The following is a 26,692-nucleotide window of genomic DNA, read 5'->3' on the forward strand; positions in this document are numbered from 1 at the left end:
GAAAACAGCTTAATAGCCAGACAATATGAAGCAATGTTATTTACAGGTGTTTTTTTTTTTTAAAAAAAGTTAATATCCAGCATCGGTTATAAATTAACTAGCTACATCATTATTTTGTTGCAAGAGAATTTTGCTTATGAAAAAGAATAAATTTAGATTATCTAAATCAGTTTGTACTAGGCTTTTAATGGAATAAACACAAAATATGCAATGGGGTTTTATTCTGTCAGTGTTAATGAGTTGTAAATGGCACTGAGAAGAGAATATTTTCTTTCATGCTGCGATTACAAGGAAAGATCTTTTTCCCTTGAATATATCATCAGTATGCTTATTAGAGGAGTTGGGAGGAGTAACAGGGACTGCAACACTCTTCCTCCCCTTCCACAGCTCTACCAGGGCATGGCTACACAGTCGCTCCGTCACGACGGCCCTGCCATTTGTGACATTTTTTAATCACGGAATCACAAAATCATAGGAGAATCCAGATTGGAAGGAACCTCAGGAGGTCTCTAGTGCAACCTCCTGCTCCAAGCAGCGTCAGAGAAGACATCAGAGCAGGTTGCTCAGGGCTGTGTCTAGTCTTGTCTTCAAAGCCTCCAAGGATGGAGAATGCACAACCTCCCTGGGCATCCGGAGTTATCCAGAGACTTTCCAAGGTAGACAGAGAATACAGAAAACATCAGGCATGTTCCTCCACATGTGGTGTTTCTCTTAAGATTAGCATATACTAATCCAATAAGAAACTTATATTTTAAAAAACAGAGACAAATGTTAAACTGTTGCTTTCGTCTCTTTTCAAAGTTTGCAGAAAGCCTGGATCAAAACTGAATTGAAAGAGGTTAAATTAATGAGGGATTCAATTAGAAATAGCAGGAAATAGAAGAGGAATTGGAAAAAGAAAGTAAGTTAGGTATGGGGATTTCTCTGTTCGGATTTGTTCTTCCAACCATAGATCTGAACCAGAATACTAGAACAAAGTGCTGTAGCCTCTTGGGAAGGCAGTGAACCCCGCGTGAGCTGGGGTGGGTCCCTCCTGCCTCTGGTACTTACACCTCCAGGTACACAGTCTTGGTGCTATATCAGGTTCAGGAATTCTGCAAGCCAATTCTCCTAAGCTACCTCCTTCTTTATAGCTGATCTCATCGCTACAGCGGGTGAATGTACCTGCAACATTTCTTGAAGCTTGTAGGTTTTCCACGCTCCTCTTTGGAACCATCCACATGCATTATTGCGTTATGGGTTTTGAAAACCTTAGCCAAAGCCTTGTGAAAGGAAGGAAATGCTTTCACTCAGCCCACTCGACGTGATGCCTCCTTGGATGGTATTAATTAAGAAGGAGAGGATGGGGATTAGTGAAAGAATTGTAAGGGAAGGTTAAGTACCAGCTAAATGATTATGATGAAGAGAAATATCAGGCTAATTGGAGATCAACAGTGGGGTTCATTAGGAGCTGGTCTTGGGAACGACCTTACTTAGATTGTTCCCTGGCAGCCTGGGAACCCAAAGCTGGACGCAGCTAATGGAATTTGTTAAGGCCACAAAGCTGATAAGCATCATCAGAAGGCAGAGAGAAATCCTGGAGAAGTCGGCTGTCTTGCAGGGCTGGAGTGGAAGAAATTAATAGTACAAAGAGCGAAATTAATAGTACAAAGAGCAAAATCAAGCACATGATGACTCAGGGCAAGAATTTTTCTTGTATGCTTGAAGCTCAAGGATTATAAATGCCTCAGAAGCGCAGATGGGTGCCTGGGCGTGCAAAGGTGATCACTGGATGTCTGCAAGCCGCCTACCAGCTGTGGCCATGCAAAAAGCTCTTCTAGAATGGGTCAGGCAAACATTTTTCTGTGGAACTGTGCAAGTAGCAGTTTCACTGTATAAGGACCAGTTAAGACATCCTCTACAGCAGAGGCAGAGTCCTGGTCATTTCTGTTTAGGAGGAACTGAATGCAAAATGCTCTAGCATTAAATAATAAGAGGAAAAGAAACTTTGTCTTACAAAAGGGAGCTGAAATAATCTAGTTTATCCTACTGGATGAGAGCTCTGGGGACACATGACTGCTCTGACTATAATGAGAATACTCATGATCAGTAGAAAACAGCTTGTTGGAACAAACCCAAAAAGGTGTAAATTGGAGTGACAGCCAGTGTGGCTTCAAGTTGGAAGGCAGTTCCTACCAGAAGAGTGAGACACCAGTAGGAATTACATCAGCAAAGAGTTATATTTCGAGGGCATTTGTCAATATTTTTATAATACAGGATTAGCTGAAGAAGCAAGGAAGGGTGTTCTCAGACCCGGAGGTCCCATGTCCTTCTGTGTTTCAGTGGCCACGGGACAGACCATGGGATGGAGGTGGTTAGTGTCAGCCCAGCTCCCCACACCGCTGCTTGTAGGCGCCTCTCCAAATCCTCTGGAACAGACACGGGACCTGACCATGCTTATTTTCTCAAACAACCTTTTGAAGAACTCCTCGGAGCTATTTTGTGTAGTATAATTAAGGACAAATCTCTTGCTCTTTTGCCCTCTAGTCACTGCAGACTGAAGCCGCCTCAGAACAACCAGATTTATTTCTGCTGTATATAAAGTAAGCATGAAATTTATCACTAGTATCAGAGGGGGCAGAAACAAACAGCGCTATCGGTGTGGTTTGTGCAAGCCTGCGCGTTGCCCGAGAACAAGACAGTATTGATTATTTTACAAGACAAGTTACATTTGAGGAAGTAAAGATTAGATTAAAAATTAAATGCCTTGGGGAGGGTGAATGGCAGCGCAAATCTGTTTGATGTTTGTGTCAACAAGGTTGCCAAAGCAAAGAGCACGAACATCTGTCTGTAGCATGGACTGGAAAATACTGTAAATGGGGAAATATTTTAATTGTAAGCAGTGGTTCGCAGAACTCCCCGTGTCTTTATTTATTAGGCTGATAATATCACCCCAACATACGAACTTTATGCAGCACGTATAAATAATTCATGGATTAGCAAATAAAGAGATCTGGAATCTGTACACAGAGATGGCTGTTGCCAATTATCTCGCTTGTGCAGAGCCAGACCCTCTCAGCTCCCATTGCTTGCAGCTGCTCTTTTAAATCATTCATCAGCGCTTAAGAGATACGCTGGTGGCGCTGGCAGAGAGTATTTGAATTTTCATTGTTTACACACTATGAATTTAGCTGCTGGTCTGAAATTATCTGCCACGTTGAAGCCTTTGAGAATATGGGTGAGAAGAATAAGACAATTCCTCTTTTTCCCCCCTCTTTTTAACACTTACATAACTTTGATTACCTTTTTTGCAATTTTTCTTCATATTCTTTTATAATCACTACTTTCATTTTAAAGTTGCAACTGATGTAATTCTCTATGCTGTTTAGATCATGAAAACATCAGGAATACTGTAGAATATTCTCTTAAAAGTGTTACAAACCAAACGTCTGGTAAATATTTTATTCAGAGTTGTATGATTTTCCGTCTTTATTCTGGAAATCTATACCTTACCAGCTAAATATCTGGAGTTGCTTCTTTCTGATAGCATTTAAGCAGAACCGGCTTGGAAATAGTAATGAAAGCTGCTTAAAAAATTGATGACGAGCCACAGCCAAGGCTTTTTCTTGTCAAATTACTGAGGCAGTGAGTTTCTGTGCCCTTTCAGATCGTGGCAGGCAGTACTTCCTTGCTAATAAATTTGCCCGTGTCATTATAGTAATATGGCTTAATTTACTTCTAGCACGGATAATGACGGTAAAGTTTTTAAAGTCAAAGGCCTTACGATAAAGCCAGACTTTTAGCTGTATTAATTGAAAATCTCCTTCCTGTAACTAGAGATGTATGCAGCGTTATTACCTACGCGTCTACCCAGGAATGTGTAGAGTACGTCTATACGCTCCGAAGTTCTCCTGCCAATGGTTTTGCTCCTTTCTCTTCAGCTATAATTAAAGCAGCAGCATTAAAGCTTCTGTCAAGTTACTGGGGTGAGCTGGTGCGATGCTGGAGCCAAGGAGAGGGGAGCGCAGCCTGCAAGCCAGGTGAAGCGGTTCCAGCTGATGGTGCCCCACTGCAGCCCATCCTGCTCCCTCCAGAGGGATGCAGAGAGGGATAACGGGGTTACAGAGCCCATATGGTGCCACCCAGCATCCTAAAAAATCTGGGGAACGTGTCAGGGAGCAGCAGTGCCAGGTCCCACACCTCGGGGCGTCTCACAGCTGGGGGAAGGAAGAAATCCAACGGCATCATCATACCCTCGTCATGCCAGAAAGTGTCCTGCCACCCGCAATTTTGGGAACATCCACCCAGGTGATGGAGTATGTGCTGAGCTTCTCTTACCTTTTCACATCAGGGCTTGCTGTTGGCTTTACTTTCTTCCAGTGGAGCACTTTGTGTTTTATTCTGCAAGGAGCACAAGCAAATGCTTACATCCAGCCTGCACCTGATGCTCATATGCACTCAGGACCTCTGTAAGCAAGAGGCAAAGCGTTTCCAAAGTTTCCAAGGGGGACGGGCAGACACAGGTGCTCATCAGCGCTGATTAAAGAACAGAAGCAGCAGAATGTGCCAGGGCTCAGGAGTCCCAATCAAAGCCCGTTTGGAAGGGCTCTGGAGAGAGGAGGCACGGAGCAGAGGATGTCCTCGCTCTGCTTCTGTCAGCTCCCAGCAGTTCATTGAACAAATTAGGTTTCACTCTCACATCCGCAAATGACAGTGGATGGCATTTACCAGATGGCATGTGTAATGGGACTGTCACACCGTTATAGATTCAAAAACAAAGTATGGGAGGCAGCTAGTGCGTATACACTTCCTAATTTCAAGAATTTTGTTCTGTCCCTGTCAGGCGTTAGGCACTCGACTTGCGAGTGTTGAAAGACATGCGATGTGTGTGTACTAAAAGACATAGTGTAGTATGTAACTAGGTTGTTTTACTTTAAAAATTGGCCTTGAAATAAGCAATTTACGTCATTCCTTAAAAAAAAGTGATTTTTCTTCTTAATGACTTTCGCCCCGCTGACAAGTGAAATGCATTGTTTAACAGGAATGTCATGATTGGGAATGTTTAATATCGAGAGTAATCTTTCTCACAGACCTGACGATTCTGCTCTGTAGATTTCTGGTTTTACCGTTTTTCCTTATTTGTTGAAAAAAAAAAAAATGAGGAACTTAAAAGTATACTTTTTCAAGGATACTGATGCATATTTTAAAATATTTTTATTTTATATTAACTCAAACTGAGTATCTTTGTATGGGACCTCACTTTAAAATACTGATTTGGGGAGATGACAGTAAGGTAGTGAGAGACTAAGGAAACGCAATATATAATACATGGAATTTTTTAAACTACATGCTGGCTTTTTTTCCTTATTTATTAGTTTCTCACAGTTTTCCCAGTGCCAACTCAAAAAGGAAAAATAAATTAGAAAATGAAAGGATTATATGCATTGTATTTGTTTATCCCTTTCTTTTCATTAGGCATTTTTGTGTTAATTAAAGGACTGCTCTAGCTCCGATTGAAGTCATTTGGGAGGATTCCTTTTATTTTCAGTGATGATTTTATCACGCCCATGATGAATTGTTTATTAGGTTTGTTGCTTTTCTGGGACTGCGGGGAAAAAGCAGGGGAGATTTTATAAATAAATATGGTCAGCATATCAATGTATATTGGTAGTAGAAAGGTGAATTCAGCTAAATCCTGGTGAGTAAAACACAGTTTTCCTCTGTGCATTATACTCACTTAGCTGCAGTCAAAGAAAACGGTGCAAACAAAGGAATAGGATTGTTAGTGAAAATTCTCAATTACTAGGAAACAAAAGTCGGGCTGCCATATCAGTCAGCTTAATTATAAATAAAACCTTTTTCTGCCTCTTCTCTGTATGCCTAAGGTCTACATTAAACACTCTTGGTTGTATGCGATGGGATGTGGTTTCTTGGCAGCACGGGGAAAACCGTTGACACAATTATACCGCCTTAAAGTCTTTCTTGCTCCCAAGGACTTATGCCACTTGCCGAACCAGCACGGATGGCTCGCAGTAACCCGTTTTTGTTGCCATTTGTGTGCGCACCGTCAGTCACAGCATTTCAGGGGCAGTTTCTCAGCCAGCTGGTGCACACGACTGGTGATCACGCAGGATTTGCTTGTAGTTGGAAGGATTCAAGAGATCTTAAAAGGGCTTGAATGTCAGTGAACATCAAGCCTCTTTAAGCTGTCTTAATGTTGAAGCTTAAAAAACATTGGGGTTTTTGATATTCAATGTAGTTCAACGTGGCCTGTCTGCCAGCAGCATGCCACCAGGTTGTCGGAGCCCAAGAAAGTAGGAAACATGGTTTCTAACAACTTTTCCTCCATGGGTCTTTTGAACAGATGGTTCCAAATTTTGCCATCCCCACCAGCTGCACACCCTCATTTCATACTAAGTTTGAACTGGAAATACAGTATATACAAAAGAGAAGTGCTGTCACGAAGACTGGTGACACCACACCACAAATACTGTGTTCAGTTTTGGGCCCCTCACTACAAGAAAGACATTGACGTTCTGGAGCAAGTCCAGAGAAGGGTAACGAAGCTGGTCAAGAGTCTGGAGCACAAGTCTTATGAGGAGCGGCTCAGGGCGCTGGGGTTGTTTAGTCTGGAGAAAAGGAGGCTGAGGGGAGACCTTCTCTCTCTCTACAGCTACCTGAGAGGAGGTTGTAGGGAGGTGGGAGTTGGTCTCTTCTCCTAAGTAACAGGTGATAAGACAAGAGGAAATGGCCTCAAGTTGCACCAGGGGAGGTTTAGATTGGATATTAGGAAAAAATTCTTCACTGAAAGTGTTATCAAGCATTGGAACAGGCTGCCCAGCGAAGTGGTTGAGTCGTAGATGTGTAGATGTGATGCTTAGGCACATGGTTTTGTGGTAACTTGGCAGCGTTAGGTTTACGGTTGAACTTGATGATCTTGAGTTTCTTTTCAAACCTAAATGATTCTACGAGTCTGTGAGTCTATAACCTGTGATCTTCACCCACACACAGTGTGGGAGCCCTCTGGTCGTGCTCTTGGGATCTTTGGTGGGTGTACGGATGGTCGTTCCCCAGCTGTTCACTTTTGCTGCTGCTGCACCCTATCACGTTACAGGGAAAGGGAAGGAAAGTAAGATAACCAGTGTCTCTGAGGTTAAGAATTAAGCATTTCATCATTGCAGTGCTTCTTTCACCTTCTGGAGCAGAATTGTCAAACTCATTGGAAGAGCTACGAACAGGTATGGCAGCAACGTACAAGTGGCTGTACTGGTTCAGACTGAAGCTTGTCTTGGCCCAGCATCCTGTCCCCAAGAGCTGTCATCAGATGACAATTGAAAAACAAAGAGAAAGAATCTGACAACTACAAAATGAACATAATCTCATGTGCCCTCCCATTTTCCTATTAGTCAGCCACTTGGTGAATTTCTGGACAAAGGGTTGAACCCAGACCACTGCGCTATGGACTATAGCACCCTACAGCATCCTGTGCTGAAGACTATCGGATCCTGTGGGAAAGCCTACGGCATCCTAAAGACTGTAGCATCCAACGGCAGCGAATTCTGTCGTTCGCTCATGTGCATTGCATAGTAATGATAATCCTCTTTGTGTAATACTGACTGATTTCAATACCCAAATGCTGCATTTTAAGACAGCATATGTGGCCTTTTCTAGTGTGAGAGAGAAACTGGTGTTTAATTCATTTAAAAAAAAAAACCAAACAACAAAACCAAAACATTTGCAAAACAGCAACAGTTATCCATAGCATACAAAATGTAAATGCTTTGTGCTGTGATGTTTGGGTGTCATTAGAATAATTTTAAAAGCAAGTGATTTAATTGTGTTTGTGCTAATTATAATGTTTACAAATTAGGGAAAGATGCATTTAGTGGTCCGTTGGGAAAGGGCTTTGAAACCTCGCAAGTCTTCGAGTCTACAGTACTGTCATTTATTCATAGACTCTTTCAAATACCAGGGTGATTTGCTTTTTAGATTACTCTTGCATGGAAAGTGAGTCTCAGGAGTCTTCAGCTCCTTGGAATTCAAAACCAGGTTCACGTGAGTCTGCGTGTGCTTCGGCAGATATTTAACCAAGTTCTTTTCTTCTTCTTTTCAAGGTCCCCGAGTCCCGATGGTGACCGTTCACAACACAACCGATGCACAGAGTAAGAATGGGCTTGAGCCCTGCAATTCTTCAGAGAAACGTAGCCAGGCAGGACGCTGAGATGTAGCTGCTCTTTGGTAAACTTAGACTGGCAGGAGCCCAGACTCTGCCTAAAGACGAGTCTTCTGCAAGTCAGAGGGACTTGCAGAGCTGTTGTGCTGCCGTCACGTACCCCATTTCTGTTTGGAGTATGAAGACAGTGGTTTGGGCAGGATGTTTGTTATCAACTTTCTTAAAAACTGCACGGTCCAGATATCTCTCTCTCTTTTTGTTAGTCTTTCACAAATATTAATTTACATCGTAGTCAAAAATAAGAAATATTTACCTTAATCTACGATTTTCCTACAAAAATGACGCTGATATAGATTAACGGGTTGAAAGAGATAACACAGAGGAGTGAGGCCCACAAGTTGTACCTCTGCCTGGTTTCCTGATCTGTTCAAGGGGACTGTAGCACTTATTGTTTGGTAAGGTTTTTCCGTGCTAATGATTCACACCTACACCGGTGTGAAACTGGAATTATTCCAAATACATACTTTTTCCCCCCCCTCACAGTCCTTGGCACTGGCTGTAGCCGTTGCCAGACTGGTTAGGACTCCCTGTAGAGTGCCTGTAGAGTGCAATCCCAAATTCTGATTGAATTTTTTAAAAACAAATTTAAAATCAGATTTGTGGCATATTGTACCCTTTGCCATTAAAATAGAAATACTTGGTAGTGTTCCATCTAGTGTCAACAGTGTCCAATATTGTTAATGAGATGTATTGTACAGTTAACTCTAATTTATCCCTCCATTGTTTTCCATATTTTTTTTTCCAATTAAAATGTTCCTTTGCAGAAAAAAAGACATGCATAAAATTTAGCAGCATCCTGGAACAAGTTAAATAAAACAATATACTGCTGCATGACTCTTCTGTAAGGGCAGCGAGAGAGATCTTTGCTGCCAAAGCAAAGCAGCACAATGTACCCTGGACCACAGCTTAGGCCATCTGCCATCATCTTGCTTTCAGGATGACCATGAGATAAATATTTCATTTCCTCGTGACTCAGTTTCCCCACTGGTCTATAATTTCTGGATAAAAGTGCCGTGACGGAGCTGACTGATTTTGCTGTCCAGAGGAGGGCTCTCGCTGTGGAGCCAGGGTTATTGCTGCTGGCAGTAGTGGGCTGGGGGTATAGCTCCATGTGCCGGTCTGGTCCCTTGTGAAACTACTTCTGCTGTAGACGCGTGAAAGTTGGCACTTGTAGCTTTTCTGGTCTACAGAAATACAAGAAACTGCTTTTTAAAGTAATAATGAGAGAAAATTGCAAACTCCTGGCTTTTCAGTCTCTCTGCGCCAGTGACCACTCGTATCTCGGTCTGTGCACAAGGGTGTATCAGCTCTTCTTCTCCCCAACAGAGACCTGGGCTTGGCGGTGCCTTGGCTGAGCCTAACTCCAGAGCATCCCTGGTGATGCCCACAAGGCTCTCCAGCCCACAGAGGCTGTTGCCCCAGGGCCAGGAGAGATACCTCCGGCCTGCAGCTCCAAAGCCGCTTTCTTTTTTCCCCCCCTTAAACACAATACCTGAATTTTACCATAGACCTGGAGACGGCTGACTGGCTGTAACAGCACATGCCGCATAGCGCTCTCATGAGCTGTGTTATAGCCGCCTGTATAGTTTTATAAAATACTTTTAGGTGAACAAAGTGAGAGATACTATAAAACAGGAGCAGCAAATGAAGGGCTTGAAAAAGTAACATAAAACACGCTGAGTCTAGTTTTATTTTGACAAATATATATGTGTAGCATTTATCACATAGAGAACTCGATCTAGTCATGCACAGAACACATCCCCTACTGAAATTCATGATTTTCTGCGTATGATTAGCATTTCCCCTGGTTCCTTTTTCCCCCCTCATTCTTTTGCTTTTGAATAAAGGGCAAATGACAGTTGCATGTTACTGAATTTACTTATTTAATATGAGCCCATTACTCTATAAAGGGAGTTTGCCTCTGTATTCTGCAATAATCTGATAATAGTGAGTTGCACTGAATATTATAGCGTGCTTACATTTAATTAAGCAATGACCATTTGTACTCCACAGACCCAAGCTCCCTGTGGTCCTAAAGCAGAAAAGAAAGTCCTTTAGGAGATATGCCAATCTTTTTTATTTCCTCCACAGTCTTCCTGGCTTTCTGTGAATGCAATTATACGAACAAATAAAACGGCTTGACTAAATTCCCCTACGTAGCAAGCCCCTTTCTGCTGATAAAGCTACTTGTGTGTGCCGTAATTAAATGAGAATCTTAATATTTAACTAAACGTAATAGGCTGTTGCTTTGGCACTTTTGGGGGGGTTGCGGTTTCAATAGAGATGAGCCAAGCTTTTCAGAAGCAGGGTGAATGGTCATTGAATCAATACGCTATTGCAGAAAGATCTGTGAAATGTATTAACTGGGAAGGGCACGTTTTTGTGCTGTGCCTGCCTGTTCAGCAGAGGTGGGCAACGAGAGCATGGTAATTGGGTACCGTAAGTATGATTTGAGGCGCTGGGGTCACACATCTGTTTGTCAGCGTGTCACAAAAGGGAAGTTAAAGTCAAGGAAACACGCAATTTGGTGCAAAACCTCAAACTCTCCTTGGGTTCCCATGGCACAGATAATGCCCTGGATCCCTCTGGTTCAAACCCAGCCTGATGCCATGGGGATGAGCACTGCAATGGGCTCCCCAGGCCAAGATTCATTGCCACCACAGTGGGATCCCCCCCAGCCCTTGAATCCCTCCCCCACGGGGCTCAGGAACCTCACCATCACCAGGAGACATTTCCCACCGTCTAGGACATACAACCTGAAATGTCTCCTAAAGATGGGCCCTTTCCTTACCAGCTGGGAAGGACTTGCTTTTTCTGATGTTGGAGGTGGTCGCTTTTTCTAGAAGAGGTTCAGCAGTTAGAGCACATGGCCAGGATGTGGGGAATAAAGGTTAAATCCTGGGAAGGACGAAGGAATCCTCAATTTCAGTCCCGGAGTCCCTGGGTAAGACACACAAGCAAAATTAACAATTCTTGAAACACTCTGAAAGCCAAAACTGCTCCAAAACCTGACGCTGCAGGTCTGTATGATCTTTGTCCACTCTTCTCTCCCCGTGGCTTTCCTTCTCATGGATTTTCTCTTGTGTAGCAGCACAGCCTTGGTCTGGAGCCCTCCACAGTCTCCTCCATTTTCCCATCTATCATGTGTAACTTGGGCACAGACCTCAGGACTTCTTCATTTGCTATCTAGCTTTGCATGGGAGTGAGATGTCTAACCGGGACCAATAGTACTGCCTCAACACAGGTCACGTTCCCATTTGCTGAATCAGCTGAATGTCACTGATTTCAGGAATACAGCTTTTTGCCAACGCACAGCCTGTGAGGGGTTTCAAAGACTTAAGCGAATTAGATTTCTGTGAGGACTGGAAGGGAATCGGTAAAGAAACTTGTGTTACAAATATTAAGGTGGCTATCAAATGTTAAAATGCTTTTTCACAAACGATGCCAAAAGGTTTTGTGATCTTGTCCTTCTTCTTTCAGAAATTTTTGAGCTGGAGGTAAATGAAAATGTGCAGCTGACTGTAAGTGACAGGCAAATGCCTAAGGTAGAATACATGGAAATCAAGATAGACGATTACAGTAAGTAGTACTCTTCCTCTCTCCTTTATTTTTCTTTTTCTTTTTCTTATTCACTGCTATTGCTGTGAAATGATACAGTCGTCTTGGCTAGACTGGCAGGAGGAAAAATGACTTTGGCTCTCAATAAACTCGCACAGTTTGCAAAGCACTCTCTTAGGATGTGCTACACAAGGAGGTTATAACAGAGACAGGATTTGATGACAATGCAGCTGAAGAAAGGAAAAACGATAGGGTTGTTTCTTTTTTTTTTTTTCTTTCCCTTTAAAAATTTTCTCTGTAGAGGAAAAGCCACTGCAGGAGATGGCACGGTGTGGTGGTGCCCCCATTGTTCAGGGAATTTGCCCTAGCAGGACTGGTGTGTTATTTGAGATGGGTTTAAAGTGGGATACTGTGTGTGCTTGCTGGCTGCAGCAGCAGCTGCCTTTCAGTGTACAATACTGAGCTGGGGTGAGTGAAGATGACTCACCAGCGTCTGCCCATTGGAGTCGCTCAGGATTCTTTGAGAAAGCAATATCGTTATATAGGGTTGGGGAAAAAAAACAACTTTAAGAGAAAAGCCAAAAGAGATTTCACCTGGAGGAAAGACGGCAGAAACTTGGAGTAGTTTATATCCACAGATGGTGCATTATTTGTACCACTTGTGTAATTGTTCCCCACACATCTATGTGCCAAAGAGGACAGAGAGAGAGAAAAGCCTAATGGCCAAAAGCCAAAGTTTAAGAATTTTCTGCCTGTCTCTGTACTTGTACCTGAAACAACCTAAAGCCTGCAGGAAGGATGGGGAGGGACTCTTTATCAGGGAGTGTAATGATAGGACGAGCTGTAATGGCCTCAAACTGAGAGGGGAGATTTAGATTGGATATCAGGAAGAAATTCTTTACTGTGAGGGTGGTGAGACACTGGCACAGGTTGCCCAGAGAAGCTGTGGATGCCCCATCCCTGGAGGTGTTCAAGGCCAGGCTGGATGGGGCTTGGAGCAGCCTGGTCTAGCGGGAGGTGTCCCTGCCCAGGGCAGGGGGGTTGGAACTGGCTGATCTTTAAGGTCCCTTCCAACCCAAACCATTCTGTGATTCTGTGATCTTACCTATATGTGTAAAATCAGAGTTGTGCGATGGCTCCCAAAAATCCCAGTTTATGTCTATGGTGTCAACTCTAAAAAAAAAAAACAACAACCCAAGACCCTGGGTTCAAAGTACAACCCATAATTTTTCCCATACCAAAAAGGAGCGTACCACTCGGATGGGATGCAGTGAAATGAAAGCAGTGAGGTGTGAGGGATGGCAGGCTCCTGATTTCAACCATTGCCAAGTGTTACAAAACATGAAGCAAAGAAAGGCTGAGAGACAGTTGCCATTTGAAAAGGATCATAATGGCCCCAAAATGTTCTGCTTGCCGCATGGGCATTAGGAACACAAACCAGTGCATGAAATAACAAGAAGAGATGTGCATTTCCAGGCCCTATGGGCAGGAAAAGACGGGGGAAGAGCCTGTCACAAAAATCATGTCTATCCCCACCGCGAGCCAATTTGTAGTGGCACTGGCAGATTATTAGGAATAACTCAGCTTGATGCTAAATTTCTTAACTGCAGGTATCACTGAAGTGTGATTCTGGTCATTTAACCTAAAACATATATATGTGTGTGTAATAAATACAAGGTGGCCGCAGCCGTGTGGCTGTTCTTCTGTGCTCTCCCTGTATTTCCAAAGCTTTGGGCTTTACAGCCTTGGGAACACTGCACGTGCTTCTTAGTTATATTTAAAGTCAAGCGATGGCCTTTTTGGCTGTCCCTGGGCCATTGATCCAATTTGCAGCTATTAGCATTCAGATGGAATAACTAATTAGGCGGAGTGTCAGACAATGATTGCAAAGCAAACCACTTAAAACCGCACGGTTAATCTGTGTATTAATCTACTGAAAATGCTCCTAATACCGATTTAATTGCTGGGCCTTTGCTAATCTGGATTGTAGTTAACGTTTTAAAAATAAATGTGTCCTCGTTAATACGGAAAGCATTTGTATGGCAGCGTTTTTGGCTATTGATACGAAGCCATAGGAAGCAGTTAAATGAAGCTTTGGTGAGCACGTCCCCCACTTCCCTTGGTTCGGTACCAGCACAACGGCGGGGGCTTCGGCACGGTTACCTCCTGGTTTACAGCAAAATTAAGCCCTCTGGAAGTTAGGATTAAAATACATGTTTCTCTATCCGTCCTCACACCGTTATAGCAAAATAATCCTATTCTTTCCCCCAGCCACCATGTATAATTGGGTTTTAAATTATCATTTTCATCAACGATTTTCCCCCTCTTCTGCTGCCCTGAAATATTGATTTCTGGCTGCGTCACTCATCCAGCTGCCAAAAAAGAAAATTATAGCTATTGCCAGATGTTAATTGAATGCCGTAAAAGTGATGCATGACTGAACAGCTCGCGCTGTACTCCCCATTTACATTTCTTGTCACCTCGGCTATCATAATATGGCTCTTTTCTTTGACAACATCTGTGTTCCTAAGGTGTTATTTACCAGTGCAACTGATGAAATGCCATTTTGTCCCTGCTCAAAAGTGGCCAAAACACCAGAAAAATCTATTAGAGTTATGTCAGCGTCCCCACACTGAAGACGTGCTGTTATTTGTTGTTTTTTGTCTAGAATTGCCAATGCAGATCTTAAAGCCAGCAACCTTTTCGGACACCGCGCACTACCCCTTGCTTTTGGTTGTGTAAGTTCTCGCTCGTCCTTTTCTTTCTGTTATTAGGGCAGCATGTAAAACCTTGGCCATGATCAGAGCCTTTTAAGATGTTTTTTACAGTGAGTGCCAGACCGCTTTAGCACATAAGTCCAGCACGTTGGTCCCTACACCCCGTCCCACCTTGGAGCTGGGAGAGGCTAGATGGAGGTCCCTTCTCTCCTGTGTTTGAGCCAAGGGTTTCAGCTCTCAGGAGGGTGCCCTAGTGAAGCCCAGCTGAGTAAATTGTAGGATTTTGTAAGGTTGTCCCAGGTACACTTGCAATTCAATAATTTTGAGGGCAGAAACATGAGGGGGAGGAATAAAAGATGGACGTTGACTTTCTGTCCCAGTGCTTAGGGCCCTCACCCTGCGCTTAACGGGTAGTTTTAGAGTGGGATGCAGTCAGCCTTACTACAGCTTAAATTTTAGATGCCCTCATGCAGCAATCCTTCCCATGTAAATGCCGATGTTCCCTGAAGTGACAGTAAAGAGAAAGACAGAAACCTTTGAAGATCTTCACAACGTTAGCATTTATATTAGGTAGATAGGATTTCCTCCTGGCAAGCATAGCAGATGGGTATTGCTTTATGCAACATTTAGTAATAATAATACACATTACTGAGTTTTTTCTGGCAATTTGAAAAGAAACTGGGGGAGGGAAGTCACTGACCTTGGAAGAACCTGCTTGGCCCTGTCTGCGTCCCACTGCGTCGCTTGCTCCCTGCCAGGGAACCCCCCACGAGAGAGAAGCCTCATCCAGAAGTGATGAATGCCTGATGAATGCCTGAGCGCCATCCTGCACATCCCTCCACGAAGGACAAAAACACTGCAATAAGCATGTCGTTACATCACAAAATTACTGCGGAGAAAATGTACTTCATTATACAAGTGCTTGAGGAAGATTGGTACTCATCAAGCTAACAACACTTGATTAGGCTGCCTCTGAAGCTGGATGTGCCTGTGTCTCGCTTGAATAAATGCAAATGACTGAAGTCACATGCACATTAAAGTCCTATAGCGAGTTGCCTGATCCCTCCAAGAACCCCAAAAAAGACAAGAAGTAGATGGAAGTGCCAGTGGCTCTACAGTAATCCCAGTCCTAAAGTATTACTTATCATCATCATCATCATCATCTCTTGATTTTTCTGAGCTGTCTGGTGAAGTGGGGTCAATATTTCTTGAGAGAGTTCCCCTGTACAGGATCGGACCCTAAGCAGAACGGTGAAGAGGGAGTCTTGCCCATCTCTTCCCTTTACCCACTATTTTTGGGCCAACCTGGGCATTTTTAAGCTGTTAGTTTTATTGCTTTCAAAGTGTCCTTTCCCTCTGCACTTGTGTGAAGCAGTGGTGACAGAAGGGATTGACAGCTCCATCTACAGCCACTCTGGAGAACCCCGTGGGAGAGGGAAGGTCTGGGCTGGGTGAATGGAGGCAGTAAATGAAAGCCCAGTGCTTGCCAGTAAAGGAAAGGACGATGGATGTCTGCAAGCTTCATCCATCATATTTTGGCAGTGCCAGAGCACCTCAAAGCCAGGCTCCTCACAGAAATCCCTCCACCAGAAAAATCCCTGTAGAAAATAGCTATAGATTAGAACAGGCATAAATGGGAGACAACCAACTGACCTCTGCGTCGCTGCCCTGGTTTAGTCACAGGAGGAATCCTGCCCAGTTAGTGATGAGCTTGCTAGGTTTGTTCAAAGTTCAGCTTAGCGCAGCGATAGTTGCTGTGCAAGGAGGGAGCGAGAAACCAGACTGCAGCTTCCACCCCAGCCTCAAAACCCATCCCACGCAACCAGCCTTCCCCCCATCATGGTTGCAGACACTGGTCTCCCCTTCTTGAAATCTACCCTGCCTTACGATGCATGGGGAGATGCCCGTCCCCATCGCCACCGCAAGCTCGCGGCCCCGGGGAGGGCGTTTGGGCCATGCTTGGTGCCGTTGCCTTTGGCTTGATGCCTGTTTCTGTTTCAGAGATGGGACGCCTGGCAGCCAGATCGTAACGGAGAGGTTTGAGGTGACGTGGGAAAGCGTCATGGTCAGCTCTCACAACGCCATCGTGCTGAAGTTCGACGGCCGCGGGAGTGGCTTCCAAGGCACTAAGCTATTGCACGAGGTTAAGAGGAGGCTGGGCCTTTTGGAAGAGAAGGATCAGTTGGAAGCCGTCCGGTGAATGACACTGTTATTGAAGAAATTAATTCATTACTGATAATTAACCCAAGGCTGTCATTAGTCCTGGTTGCTTTAATGGTGTGTAGGGTAGGGCAAGGAGATGGGAGGGAAGGACAATGCAGTCATACAGCTGGGACCAAGTGATGGCATGTGAGAGAGAGCTTATGCCAGCCAGAGCAGAGGGAGGAAAACAAGCCTTAAACAGAGATGAATTAGAGCACACTTATCTGTATCACGTGTTCAAAGCCTATTTATTTTTAGCTCTGTACAGTCATACAGCTACAAACAAGTAAGCTTGAATACCAGCTCTTACATTATTTTTTTTGCTGGCCTGGTAGTTGAAAAAAGTCCATCTTTAAACCCTTAAATTTTTTAAACGAGAAAAAACTGTGCAAAACCCTAAATGTCAAGTCATGTCATATCACAGAATATTGCTAGATTTATTCTGCACGTAATCACGCTAGAAACACTATCAGAGGAGTGCAATAGCATCAGCTTTATTATGACTTTGAGAGGTAGTGCAGGTTATTTGTTACCGTTGCTCGGTCAGATCCAACACAACAGGTCGCAAGATTAAATCGAACAGAGGCCCATGTGCAAGCAGCGTGTAGCAGCGTGAATTTAGATTGCCTACATTGTTTTTCTGCGGCCACCCCAAATTCAAAAAAATCACACTGTGTTTGCTATATCTCAGGGAAAAACATTTTTAACCCGTTGTTTCTCCTCTCTCATGCTCTAGGACAATGCTGAAGGAGCATTACATTGATAAAATGCGAGTCGGTGTGTTTGGGAAGGTAACGTTTTCCCGTTGTTCGTCCGTGCTCTTCTAGTTGGCTGATGTGGCTAAGCAGCTGAGCTAAATCCTGGTTTACTGAATATGTCGCTGGTGACTTTTTTATTATTATTTATTTTTGAGATAGACTGCTTCTTGTTCAGAGATGTTAAAGATGAAAGCTTTCGTTTTATCAATGTATTTGTCAATGGTGGCGGTTTTTTTTTAATTAACTTCCAAGTGCAGAAAGTGACTATTTGTCAGAAAAGAGCTGTCAGAGAATTAATTATTTTTTCCCCTTGCAAACTTTCATTTCATTTTCATCTTGTCCCTTAAGGCCTGTGGGAATGTGTGTAGACCTAGCTCGTGTCGTACAAATGTACAACAACAATATTGATTTCTGAGGCTGATTCGCACCACTGTGTGTGCCCGGCCGGGAAACTGCAATTGCAAAGTGCACACAGTTTGAAATGAGAATGGGACCGCGAGTGGAAATTGTTTATTGCGGGAGATACGGGCAGAGAGTGGGCGAAGAGATCTGCACATACAGCAGCATCTCTGCGGGGAATTGTTTCACAGGCTGACGGCAGACGCTGAAATTGTGATGTTCATTTTAAATAGTGAAAGACTGGGGTGATATTTTGGAGAGGTAACGTATCTGACCAGACCTACAGCCATAAAGTGGGATGGAAAGAGGCGAGCTCTTGGGCACTCAATCCCCCTGCCTTCAGGAGAGTGCAATGAGTATAGATCTCATCTTCAGACGCATCTGCCAGAGCCAGGGAGATGTCCCTTGTTTTGTGCTTTTTCAGGGTAAGGTGTTAAAGGTGCTATAATGGCCGAGAGTTTACTGCAAGGTCTCAGCTCCCGTGTTTCTGTACCCAAAAGCAGCAGCGCCCCACGGCAGGACTGCTGATACCCCTGCCCTCTTTGTGTTCCAGGATTACGGCGGCTACCTGAGCACTTACATGCTTCCAGCCGGCGAAGAGAACCAGGTGTTCGCCTGCGGAGCTGCTCTTTCCCCGCTGACAGACTTCAAGCTATATGGTAAACGCCATCCCAGAGCTCACAGACGCTCTTGCTGACCACAAATGTTTCAGCCCTGACCTTTCCCAGTTATCTTCTCTTCCTTCCCTAAGATCCTGCCTATTTTGTATTGTGTGTCTTCTTAGGACCAGCCATAAACCCTTTTTCCCTCCTCGAGCAATTTTGCTGGCACCAGTGGGACCAGCCATGGTGGTCAGAGTAATCAAATAACTTTTGTTACTCACTCCTTTTAAATAAAGGAGGGTTGCCTCTAAACCCCCCCCAGCCTCTGACACCAACCTGCATCAGCGCCTTGAACATGCCTCTTTCTTGCCTGGACCATCCATCCATGGGAGCTGTGGTCCAGTCTGCCCGCCTCTCTCTGCTGGCAATACGCCACTGCGCGTAGTGGTCCTTTCTCTCAGGGACACCAGTTCCCTTTGCACTTAGAGAAAACCAGGGGACTGCCGTGAGAGTCAGCGGTGTTAAGCCAGTTTTCGGGTCCTGTACAGTTATCCCTGAGACCAGCGGGATCTTGCAGTAGACTGTTGATGGAGACGGCCCGGTGTGAAAGGAGAAAGGGACACAACATGATAGTGTTCTTCCTCTTCTCCTCTCATGTCTTGGTTGCGTTAAGGAAAAAAAAAAAAGGCTCTTTTGTGACTTATTTAGAAACCATAAGTACGTGGTGATAATGAAAGACTGTAGTATCATACATATTCTTAGTGCGTTTTCAAAAACTTTTAGAAATATGTCCTGTGTAACTAAGGCAATGTGAGAAAAGAAGATCCTCTTTAGCATTTGAAATATTTGACTCTGAAGCACCAGGGTACTCACTCATGACTGAAAGAGATGTTTTCTTCTTTTTCTTTTTAAGCTTCAGCCTTTTCTGAAAGATACTTGGGCTTGCATGGAATCGATAACAGAGCATATGAGGTAACTGCATGGACGCTGCATTTCCCTGACAAAATGTGAACAGGGTTTTAACTCTTCCTCAATGTGTTCTCTTTTGGGGAGGGAAAAAGGATATGCAAGATGGACTCACTAATAAGACAGACTATATTTAAAAGCCAGCAAGGTGTCCTTCAGCCTGCTTACTGCTTTTGTTGTCTTAATAGTAATGATGGATATGGTTTTTATTGATTAACCTTCGCATCTGCCTCTCTAAATTGGGTAAATACAGTTATTCCAGTTTTACAGATTGAAAGAGCTGAGGCTGAGTGACTCAGATGTGCCCAAGTGGACACAATGTCATGACCTCCTTTAAAGTTCATCCCAATAGTCTTGCCACTTTGATTCTCTCTGAGGTATAATTTTTGACCCAAAGTCAAGTGAAGCTCAGCTTCTCTTGGCTTTGTCAAAGTAAGCACGGCTGTGATATTTCAGGTAGGCAGAACTCTGTGCCAGAGTTGAGCAGGACATGGAAAAGGAGACACGGCACCGGTTAACGAGGACATTTTTTGATACGCATGATGAGATCAGTTGGTTCATGTCTTCTTTCCTTCAATTACTTGGAGGAAGAAACCTAATAAAGAATAGTCACACAAACAAAATTTGTTATACAGAAAATGTTGTTAAGCCTACTGAGCCTTGTCTTCAGCTAGAAGACATGAAGGCAGCATAAGTTTGAAACTGTTTTCTTACAGGGAAGGCAGGTAGCACCCCGTGCCCCTGCCGTGGAAGCCTTCCTGGATGTCTAAATACTGAGTTCGTTGTCTCTCAGGTTTTGTACTCATGATCTCTACATCATTGCAAACTCTTTTGGTCCTTTTAGAAATTTGAAGGCAGGTCAGTAGAGGTGAAAGCAAGGGAAAATACTCCAGAAATTAGAGCGTTGTATTGCCACGCGCTGTTTGTGCATCGAAAAGCTGACCTAAGCAAGTAGAGGTACTTTTGGTTGATTTGGAATTAACTGCTAGGAACAGCACCTGAGCTCTCTGCAGAGCATGACGCTTCTCTGGGTACGCTTCCCTAACTGATACACGGTTCCTACATGACACGGTTGAACTATGAATTGCTTAGGGAGAAGAACTGCTCCTAACCTGTGGACCAGACATGAACTTTATGCAGGTCGCATAATTCGAGACTTGATGTAGACTCCAAAAAAGCTGTATTGTCGTGTGGTAGGTTACAACTGAGGGAGCAGAACAGAAGGAGCCATAGAGGGGAAGAACAGAATGCAAGAAATGTGCATACAGCATCACAAGACTTAAGCATCACAGCCAGCAATGTGAGGATGAGAGAACTCGTTAATGAAGTCTAAAAATAGAGGGAAGATCAGAGGGCACCCTTGCAAAATTTGCAAACACTTTCTAAGTCCATACAGTGTGTGGAGCTGCAAGAAAGCAAGAACAGACCTGCATGCACCAAAATTTCTAAAAACTTGCCTTTAGCACCAAGGAAATGCGCAGGGCCACTTCTAATGTTCAGACTTGCTTTATCTTTTAAATGAGGAGAGATACTCATAATCTGTAATGTAACGTGACAGTAACCATATCTTAATAATACATGCCAATGTTTTTAGCCAGCTTATTTGACCTCCGTAGCCAGGCATGGAGGGTCCTGTTGGTGTTGGAGATGCACTTGTCTATCTTCCGTGGAAACCACGTGGGAAGATGAAAACAGACATAAAATAGGATTGATACAAGGGTGTCTTAACTGAAAAATGCACTAAGTCATGTAAATGAATGAGAGCTAGGGCACATGCACTTAAACAGTGAAGGAAACAAGAATTTAAGTTGAGACAGCTATCATTCCCTGCCCCCTTTAAAACAGTAACATCTGTGATTTGAGACATACGTTCCTTTTGCCACCCCAAGACTTTTTTGGAGTCTTTTGGAGTTTCCACGAGACTTGTATTCTTCTGAACAATGCAGCAAAAAGCGGAGAAGTCCTTGATTTCTCTTTCCCAGTAGCATTTGCAGTCACTCAGATTTGTATTTCCCCTGTGCATCTGCATGACAGTTGGGGGCAAAGGCATTCTCAGCAGTGGACACTTGAATTTAGTATCAGATCCTCCCCCGGGCTGTCAAAGCTCATTGAGGTTGGCTTTCAAACCATACCAAAGTCACTCCAGCTCTCTGAAGAGTCCTTAGGTGTATGCACCTGGGCATGCTTTTCATCGGTGTTTTGTATTCACTGAAAATTCACTTTGACATTTTCCATGTGTTCTGCAGTTCAGGCTTTTGGTGAACGTTATCAGAACAGACGAGGGTCTCTGGCCTCTTCCTGCTGCTGATACTGAGCCTGGAAGGACACGGTGGGGGTCTATTTTACCTCCAGAGTGATTCAAGTGGCCAAGAGAATATGCTGTGCCAGTGTCTGCTTGTTATCCTTGTGATGAAGTATCAAATGGAATTAAGCGCTTCTATTTTCTCCATATAAATTACTAGTTTCTAGCAAGATTTTTAATCTTATTGCAACCTTTACCTTCACAGATCACCAAATTAGCACACAGAGTCTCATTACTGAAGGAACAGACATTTTTGATCATTCATGCTACTGCTGACGGTAAGTTAGCCCATCATTTGAGCTCATTATATGTTTGGGATGGCTTTGATTTTTCTTAATTAAATTTGCCTTTTTAATGATTGTAATCTGTTTTTACAGAAAAAATCCATTTTCAGCATACTGCGGACCTTATCACACACCTAATTAGGGCAAAGGCTAATTACAGCTTGCAGGTACAGTATGTGTTTTCCTTTTTTCACATTTGAACAGTTATTTCCCAGTTTGAACTCAAACCGCTGTTTTGAAGCAAGCTTTGAAAGCCACTTGCAAACTCATCCTGGCAGTAGAAATAGCACCAGCATATAATGTACTCCCGTGCTTAATTGATACCAATATTTTGGCTTGGACAGTTGTTGAACAGTTACTAAATTACAGAAAATTAGGGTTTGAGAGAGACATATCTCTAAGGAATTGGTACCTGTTTACTTTCTTCGGGAACAACAGGCTAAATTCAGGATGACTTACAGGGAAACGGGGATCTAAATTAAATCAGCCAGAAAAGTTAAGGAGAGAGATGTCTCTTAAATCTGACATCCCGCTGCAAAGGGCGTGTTCTGGTCTGGAAAGCCCCTCTTTCTGCCAAATTACATCTCTGATTTGACGAATGGCCCACATCCAAGTCATTAAAGCTTCCAAAATGAACCCATCCACCAGCCGTGGGGATGGTACCTGACCTCTGCTGCATCTCAAGTCACAGCCAGGAGAGTGCAATTACCCCAGGATCGAACCATGCCAGGGACCATGCGACAGCTCACTGTAAAGACCGTGATGTTGCAGTGCCCAAGTTCTACTAACACTTGATTTACTGAATACCAGCTCCCTCTGGCTGCATTTCTGCAGAGCTTCATGTGATGGGTATGCTCACTCCAACATTCTCCAAAGGCAGATAGGATGAAGCACAGACACAGGAGCTAAGCAATGAGCCCGGCATGGATTTCGTCAGCGCTACAATGACTGAGGTGCCCCTGCATATTTCCCAGTGCAGAAGCATTAGTACATTGGAGCTTGAAGGCACCAATGGGCTTGACACATGTCAAAGGTCAGTTGAGGACTGAATGGAGGGCTGAGGGATCTACATCTTGGATCAAGGTACTCAGAGCAGCACTGAGACACCTCAGTCCTGCCTGCAAGCATCCAGCCCTAGAAATTGATTTTTTCCCCCGTCAATATCCCATTCTAGACAACCCATTATGATCCTCTTGCATTCCTTCAACTTGTGCAGAAGTTATCTGTTCCATTTAAATAGAAAGTTGTGTTTAGACTATTTCATTTCTAGCTTCCCACATTTTTTCTATTTAATTACTTCTCCAGCAAGCTTTATTTCAATTTTTTACTTAATGACATTTTTTTCTTTAAAGCCCTCATTTTAGTCAGTAAAACCTAATGCCATTTCTCTCCACAGACTTGCACTGTTTTTTTTTTTACTTTTTACAAGGAGCAAGCACTGCTACTTGTAAGTGTAATCTGGTTCTGCTTAGCCTGAACTTGTTCAGAATGGAATTAAATGGAAAATCCTCCCCAAGAAAAGTTCCTTTGGAGGGAAGATGCAAGTCTGCGCTCAGAATGCTGTGGTGCCTGAATTACCCTGGACCTCATGTGCCTCTACGGGAAGACACACGGTGCTGAGGAGAAGCCGTGGGTTCACAGGCCAGCTTGAGCTGCGGATGTGGGCGGTCAATCCTGAGACTTTAAGCTCCTAAAAGTGTGTGTTTTCTTGTTTCATTGCAGATTTACCCTGATGAAAGCCATTACTTTAGCAATGCAGCATTGGAGCAGCATTTGTACAACTCCATCGTCAACTTCTTCGTAGCATGTTTCCAAGTTCAGGACAAACTCCCAATAGCCCCACTGAAAGAGGAGGAGGACGACGATTAACCCTACTTGTCCGTGCTAAGCACAAGGCAGATCTCTCTAACAATATGCAACTGGATCATTTTCCTGAAGAAAGAGATGTTACGTTGTTAGCATGTATTTAAAGAAAACTGAAAGCAGCTCATCTGCTTTACTTGACAGCAACTCCTTCCTAAATGGAAGAACATGAAGCATGGTGAACTCAGCAGAAACTGCTGTCTGAAATTAATCCGTCACAACCAACATCTTCTTTTTCTTTGTTTTTTTTTTCTTTTTTTTTTCTTTCTTTTGTTTGCCACAAAGTGACTTCTAGCATGAAAGTGGTAAGACATTGAACTTTAAGGAACACCCCAAGAAACCGCTTTGAGGACTGGAAGATTTAATGTCTCTTTGCATTCAAGCAATCAAGCAGTAACAGTGAAATCCGTCATCCATATTAAGGTTACTATAGTTAGCATCACACTGTGTCAAATAAAATCTGACCTAGTACATGGAAAAGATTATAGCACAATTATTTTGAAGAATACTGATTCATACATACTTGCCTGCTCTTTCCCATGTTCAGAAGGTTTGTCATTGATACAGGACATACAAATTCAATTGTACGAAATATGCTGTAGTTACACTGATCTTTACCTTCCTGTAATTATTTCTTAATTTTGTATAGATTTTACTTCTGTTTTCATTGGGTGTCATGCTTACCTTATTAGCTTCTCAACTTGTTCTGGATGGGGATAAAACATACACTAAATTAACCAACTCACTTTAGACCTTAGGGGTCTAAAGAGGCAAACGGGGGTTGAGGTACGCAGACATTAAAAAATCTATTAGAATAAAGCAAAGGAAATATCACTCTCATGTCCCCGGCTTAGCCTTAGCCTGTAAGATCAAGTATTTTCTTTGGCAGCCTTGCAAAATATGCACATAAATAAGCTAAATCAGCTTTGAGATATTTTTATTGTACTATAGAAAAATATGCGACCGTCATGATTATTCTTTTTCTTCTTTTAGTGTTGGAACAGTTGGTTGGCAGCCAGTTGAGGAAGAGCTAGATGAGGCTATGGTAGCAGGAATTCGTACCAGATACTTCGCAGATCATCTCATAAAGCCGTTTAAACAGAACCAACGTGCAGAGATTTATTGCACATGCTGTCCACGGCTTAGTTTTATTCCAGGTCAATGATTAGCACATTCCAAACATGTTTAATTATCTCTTCTGCTCAGACGAGTTTAGCCAGGCATAAAAGAAAAACAAAAAAAAAAAAAGGAGAATTTTTGCTTTAAAATATCTAACACTTCATTATAGCAGTGCAAAGCAACTTTTAAAACTTCTTGTGAAAACATTCAACCTTCGGAAAGAAATCCAACCTTCATTCACTTCCACTTCCTGTCTCATAATAATTTTGACTAGTGTCGCTCCTTGTAAAATATTCTGACCAAATGTACAGCCAGTATTAATACTGTATATTTCATTTTGTTGTATATAAAGGAATGTAAGTCAGTTATTCGTCAGGTCCCCGATCCAATATTAGTCTTGTGTTGAGCATGCATGCGATAACACTTCTTTGCTGATCAGGACTCTTTAGAAGTACTAGCTTGGAAATATAACAATTAATGTAATTTCTTTTCTTGTTTTGACAGCTTGAATGTCAATGCCGGTTTCTACTTTTTACATAGTACTGTGGGTAAACTCACATCCTGACAGCAATGATGATGTTTCCATTGTGTTCTTTAGTGCGTCTGTTTTGTTATGTTTATTTTAAGCTTTGAATGTTGGTTGTACTTTGACCATCATGAAATATATAATGATAAACCATAGAAATTACCTAGTTTGGTTTTGATTACCTTCTTTAATTTACAGTGCATCCACATTGTGTGAACAAGAACTACGGTATAAATCTGCTTTATCCGGCAAAATGCCAAATAGACAATAAGAATGCTGCGTGTCCAGATTTTGCTACACCGAACAGGCTCAAAAGCCTGAAATGAACTTGACTTGAGAAATGTAAAAATCTGCTCTGTCCACAATCTTTTGTAGAAAGAACTTTAGGATGTGGCATGGTAGTGTTTGTTCATTCATGGAATAAAACATTATTTTACCACCCCGGTTGCTACTGCTGTTATTTAGTGTTAAGTACTCAAATAAGCATCGAGTGCTATTCCTGGTTGAACTGTGCCCAAAATCCAGGGTGTAATCAGAAAAATGAGAACAAGGCTTCATAAAGAAATACACATCACCATTTAGTCTTTACGTTGGTAAATGGTGACTGCTTTTGAGGAAAACATGAAGTAGCACAAAGTGGGTTCAATCCCAAAGTAGCAGTTCATGAGAAGACCCCTATCACCCTCTCGTCTTTGGTGAAAATGTACCTTTCCTCCCTTTCTGCCTGCTGACCCCAGTGTTGGAATACTGACCTGGCACACAGGCTTCCTGAGGGCATCAGCCAGGCACGACAGCTTGACCAAGGGGATTTTTGCCGTTTCATCCATTGTCCCTTTTCCCAAAGGTTGTTTTTGGGTTATGAAGTGGGAACAAAGCACTAAAACTTCCTGAGTCTGCCATAGCGGATTTTTCTGCAGCTGATTGTCCACCAGGAAAGGGGCAAGTAAGAGGAGGGAGTCATCCCACCCAAATATTGTTTCCCTTGAAAGCAAGAGAAGAGCCATGTACCTGCCAGGGCCATCTTCAGACACCTCCTTCGAATGAGCGGCAGCTTTTCCATGTGCCTGTTTGGCTCGGATGGCTGCGGGGACAGGAGTGACTATGCCAGACTGAAAGAGCTCGGAAACAAACTAGGGCCATCCCTAGCTGTCCCCTGTAATGGCACTTTATGGACTGCAAGATCA

At 43.2% G+C, this 26,692-nt stretch overlaps 1 protein-coding gene across 4 annotated transcripts in view; it reads left to right on the forward strand.

Moving 5' to 3' along the window:
• The window catches only part of DPP6 (dipeptidyl peptidase like 6), a 570,235-nt gene extending 544,286 nt beyond the window's left edge, over nucleotides 1–25,949 (forward strand). For all 4 annotated transcript variants that reach the window (XM_074574110.1, XM_074574111.1, XM_074574108.1 and 1 more), the window contains exons 17-26: nucleotides 8,094–8,141; nucleotides 11,693–11,791; nucleotides 14,439–14,508; nucleotides 16,489–16,683; nucleotides 17,426–17,480; nucleotides 18,400–18,505; nucleotides 19,362–19,420; nucleotides 21,922–21,994; nucleotides 22,094–22,167; nucleotides 23,723–25,949. In XM_074574110.1, coding sequence (XP_074430211.1) covers nucleotides 8,094–8,141; nucleotides 11,693–11,791; nucleotides 14,439–14,508; nucleotides 16,489–16,683; nucleotides 17,426–17,480; nucleotides 18,400–18,505; nucleotides 19,362–19,420; nucleotides 21,922–21,994; nucleotides 22,094–22,167; nucleotides 23,723–23,869 — 926 coding nt within the window. In that variant the 3' untranslated portion in view covers nucleotides 23,870–25,949. The remainder of the gene's footprint in view (nucleotides 1–8,093; nucleotides 8,142–11,692; nucleotides 11,792–14,438; nucleotides 14,509–16,488; nucleotides 16,684–17,425; nucleotides 17,481–18,399; nucleotides 18,506–19,361; nucleotides 19,421–21,921; nucleotides 21,995–22,093; nucleotides 22,168–23,722) is intronic.
• The last annotated feature ends 743 nt before the right edge of the window (nucleotides 25,950–26,692 follow it).

This window comes from Larus michahellis, chromosome 2 (assembly GCF_964199755.1).
Source record: "Larus michahellis chromosome 2, bLarMic1.1, whole genome shotgun sequence".
In the NCBI taxonomy this organism is placed as follows: Eukaryota; Metazoa; Chordata; class Aves; order Charadriiformes; family Laridae; genus Larus; species Larus michahellis.